Source organism: Microchirus variegatus (genome assembly GCF_963457635.1).
Source record: "Microchirus variegatus genome assembly, chromosome: 10".
Lineage (NCBI taxonomy): Eukaryota > Metazoa > Chordata > Actinopteri > Pleuronectiformes > Soleidae > Microchirus > Microchirus variegatus.
This window is the reverse complement of record NC_139811.1, coordinates 744,505-748,794: the sequence shown is the minus strand read 5'-3', so window position 1 is coordinate 748,794 and position 4,290 is coordinate 744,505. Positions and strand designations below refer to the sequence as shown.

Genomic DNA, 4,290 nt, shown 5'->3' with positions numbered 1-4,290 from the left:
AGCAGCAGCAGCTCTGTGTGTCTGGACGACAGTCTGACCAGCCTTCAGTGGCTGCAGGAGTTCTCCATCCTCGGTGCTAACGTTCCACAGAGCGTCCATCACCATCACCAGAACCAGAACCACCTGTTCGGCTGCCAGCCGCCGGGCTCCGATGGCCCCGCCTCCCCGCTGGCCGGAGACCCCGCCTCTGTGGACACGCCCCTGACCCCCGGGAAGCCCACGGCGGCGGCCTACAGCAGACTGCAGTCGCTGCCCGGGATCGTGGCTCACGGTCACTGTCCTGACGACGTGGACTATAAAACCAACGCTAACATCAAGCCGCCGTACTCGTACGCCACGCTGATCTGCATGAGCATGCAGGCGAGCAAGAAGAGCAAGATCACTCTGTCCTGCATCTACAAGTGGATCACTGACAACTTCTGCTACTACAGACACGCTGACCCCACCTGGCAGGTACACACACACACACACACACACACACACACACACACACACACACACCAAAGTCCACAGAGTAAATCACTGCTGCCTCCATCATGAAGTTCAAATGTCTGATTTTGTCTCTTCAGTGTTTGATTGACTGCAGTGACACAAAGTGACCACACGAGGCAGCAGAGGACCTTTTGGTTTCATATAAGACTGACCAATATCAGACCGACTGATATAAGACCGACCGATATAAAACTGACCGATATAAGTATGACTGATACAAGACTGACCGATATACGACTGACTGATATAAGACCGACCGATATAAAACTGACCGATATAAGACAGACTGATATAAGACTGACTGATATAAGACTGACCGATATATGACTGACCAATATAAGACCGACTGATATAAGACCGACCGATATAAAACTGACCGATATGAAACTGACCGATATAAGTATGACTGATACAAGACTGACCGATATACGACTGACCGATGTAAAACTGACCGATGTAAAACTGACCGATATAAAACTGACCGATATAAGTATGACCGATATAAGACTGACCGATATAAGACTGACCGAAATAAGACTGACCGATATAAGACTGACTTATATAAGACTCACTTACTGACCGATAAAAGACTGACGGATATAAGACTGGCCAATATAAGACTGGCCGATAAAAGACTGACTGATAAAAAACTGATCTATATAAGACTGACTGATATATGACCGATATAAAACTCACCGATATAAGACCGACCGATATAAGACTGACTGATATATGACCAATATAAGACTGACTGATATATGAACAATATAAGACTGACTTATATAAGACTGACTGATATATGAACAATATAAGAGTGACTGATATATGACCGATATAAGACTGACTGATATATGACCAATATAAGACTGACTTATATAAGACTGACTGATATATGACCAATATAAGAGTGACTGATATATGACCGATATAAGACTGACTGATATATGACCAATATAAGACTGACTTATATAAGACTGACTGATATATGACCAATATAAGAGTGACTGATATATGACCGATATAAGACTGACTGATATATGACCAATATAAGACTGACTTATATAAGACTGACTGATATATGACCAATATAAGAGTGACTGATATATGACCGATATAAGACTGACTGATATATGACCAATATAAGAGTGACTGATATATGACCAATATAAGAGTGACTGATATATGACCAATATAAGAGTGACTGATATATGACCAATATAAGACTGATTTATATAAGAGTGACTGATATATGACCGATATAAGACTGACTGATATATGACCGATATAAGACGGATGATTGATGTGGTGGTTTCTAGAGCTCTGAGCTCGTGGACGTGTTTTTATTTCCTCAGATTTTCTGCCTCATCACAAACGCAGAGATGAAAAAGTCGCAGATTCTCGTCGAAGGTTCAGGAATTTGTTTGGAGCAAAGTTTAATTTAGTTTGATAAATGATTGACGGCGTTGTTATTGTACGGCCGTGCATGGGGCAGATAATGGTTAACAAAGGTCACAGGGGTCACTGCTGTGTTCAGGTGAAGCTGCGATGGTTTAATGCAACAGTGAACAACACATTAAGGCCACGACTTCCTGCTGCGATGCAGGGGAACGTCCACCAGTTCACGGGAAAGATCTTCATCAGTGTCCACGCTGTGACCTCCTCTACCTTCATGAAGCAGGAGAAGACGAGTGGATACAGGGAGCAGAGAGTAGAGCTTTGCTCTCATGTTCTTGTTCTTAACGTAGAACCTTGTGATTGCGGCTGAACCAGCGTCCAATCACAGACCAGATTCGGAGAAGTCAGCGAAAGAACTTACTGAACATTTTCTGTCCACGTGGTGGTTGTGTGGGCGTGGACAGTGAACCACGCTGTGGTTCAGTCCGTTTGCTCAGATGTGAATGTAATCTCGGTCCTTTGGTGACACCAAATCAGCCGGTCTGAGACCTTCCTGAAGGGGTGGTTCTGGTCTCAGACCGCTTTGGTTTGGTTCCTCTGTTGTGAAAGCAACCAAACCAAATGTGAGGAAACGGTCTAGTTTAATGCATCATGGGTATGAGATACGGGATAACCCCGGATTACCACCGGACGCATCAGCGCCTCAGAACCTCAGCAGCGCAGTTTTGCGGCGTTCTCTGCCACTTCACTCCCCACCTGACGCTCACATTGATTATCGTGGCAGCGATCAGCTCCGGTGACCGCGGCGCTTACGTTCCGTGGCGGTGACGCGCCCGGTGGAAATCCGGGGTTAGTCCGGTTCCGTGTATTTTGGTTGGTGTAGAACTCTGTGTATGTGAACGCAAACCGTACCCACGTCTGTTTGCTACATCGTAACATTTTTCTGACTGGTGCAGACCAAAGCAATCGAAACTGCAGGTGTGAAAATGCCCTTAAATAATAGTTTGATGAAGTTCTGATGTGAAGACGTCTTTGTTCTTTGTCTCTCCAGAACTCCATCCGTCACAATCTGTCCCTCAACAAGTGCTTCATCAAAGTTCCTCGGCAGAAGGACGAGCCGGGAAAGGGCGGCTTCTGGAAGATTGACCCGCAGTACGCCGAGCGCCTCCTGAGCGGCGCCTACAAGAAGAGACGGATGCCTCCGGTCCAGATCAACCCGGCTCTGCAGAACAGGCTCAGGGTCAACGTCCCACCTCTGTCCAGAAGCTCCGCAGGAGGTCAGATCAGCCTGTGCATCAATCCAGACTCACAGAGGCTTCTGCAGGAGTTTGAAGAGGCCACTGGTGCCGACCAGAACTGGGATCCTCGTCTGGCTGAGGGCACCATGCTGGGATCCTGGCCCGTGGTCAGAGGAAGACTTGGACTGAAGAGGAAACTGGGCTCCAGAGGTTCTGCAAACAAAGTCCCACGACGCTCCAGCTCTCCACTGCTCTCTGTGGACGAACAGAAGGACATCGGACCTCTGAAGGGACACTTTGACTGGGACGCTCTGCTGGACTCAGCCCTCAGTGGAGACCTCAGTCTGGAGGGAGAAGAACATCTGAGTCCCATCGTTAAAGACGAGGACCTGACAGTGCGAGGGAGACACGTGTCCCCCACTGTGGGGACAGAAGACGTCCACGTCCTGACGGAGACTCAAAGGAGTCATGACTTTGATGAGGAGACGTTCCTCGCCACGGCCTTCCTGGAGAACCCGTGGCCTGAAGAAGAACAGAACCACAACGATTTCCTGTGCAGCTCCACCGTCAACCTGGACCAGCTGTTTGACCTCGGCGACCCCTTAGGTGGTGACCCCAGCACCCGGGTGGACTCGCTCCTCTGAGGGACAACATCTTCCCTGGTCCTGGTTTTCTTCTAAAAACCTTCACAAATGTACTGAGGAATATTTTTTTACTGTTCGTGTTGGATCTGTACTCACGATGTCTCCTGAGCTAAGATACCACGGAAACATCATCTTCATCTTCATCAACAAAACTGCTTTGAATCACATGAACCATGAAAAGACTCCAGACTGCGTCGTGGTGACAATTGTTCCACGTTTTCCGAGCAGCACCAGGCGGCGGCAGCAAAAGCACCAGCCAATCAAATCGTGCTATGCAAACATTCCGACACAGGGGCTAGCCAATCAAATCACCTTTCTTTTGTGTTTAAACTTCGCTCACCCACAAACGGCGAACACACAGTGCTAGCATCACTTAGCAACACCGGCTAATTTACGACAGTCATCTCTGAGAGCAACTCTGCCTCACTGCCAATTCATCCCTGTGGCCATCTGTGGTACTACAACCACATCATCTCCTGCAATCACAAATTATTCAAATATCCAAAGAACAAGTTTTGGCT

At 47.6% G+C, this 4,290-nt stretch overlaps 1 protein-coding gene across 1 annotated transcript in view; it reads left to right on the top strand.

Annotated features, from left to right (window-relative positions):
• Window positions 1–3,769, top strand: part of foxj1a (forkhead box J1a) — a gene marked incomplete at both ends in the record, with an annotated part of 3,922 nt that extends 153 nt beyond the window's left edge. Inside the window, 2 exons of the mRNA XM_083896710.1 lie at window positions 1–453; window positions 2,939–3,769. The exon at window positions 1–453 is cut by the window's left edge and continues 153 nt beyond it. Of these exons, the coding sequence (XP_083752836.1) occupies window positions 1–453; window positions 2,939–3,769 (1,284 nt within the window). The remainder of the gene's footprint in view (window positions 454–2,938) is intronic.
• Window positions 3,770–4,290: the final 521 nt, after the last annotated feature.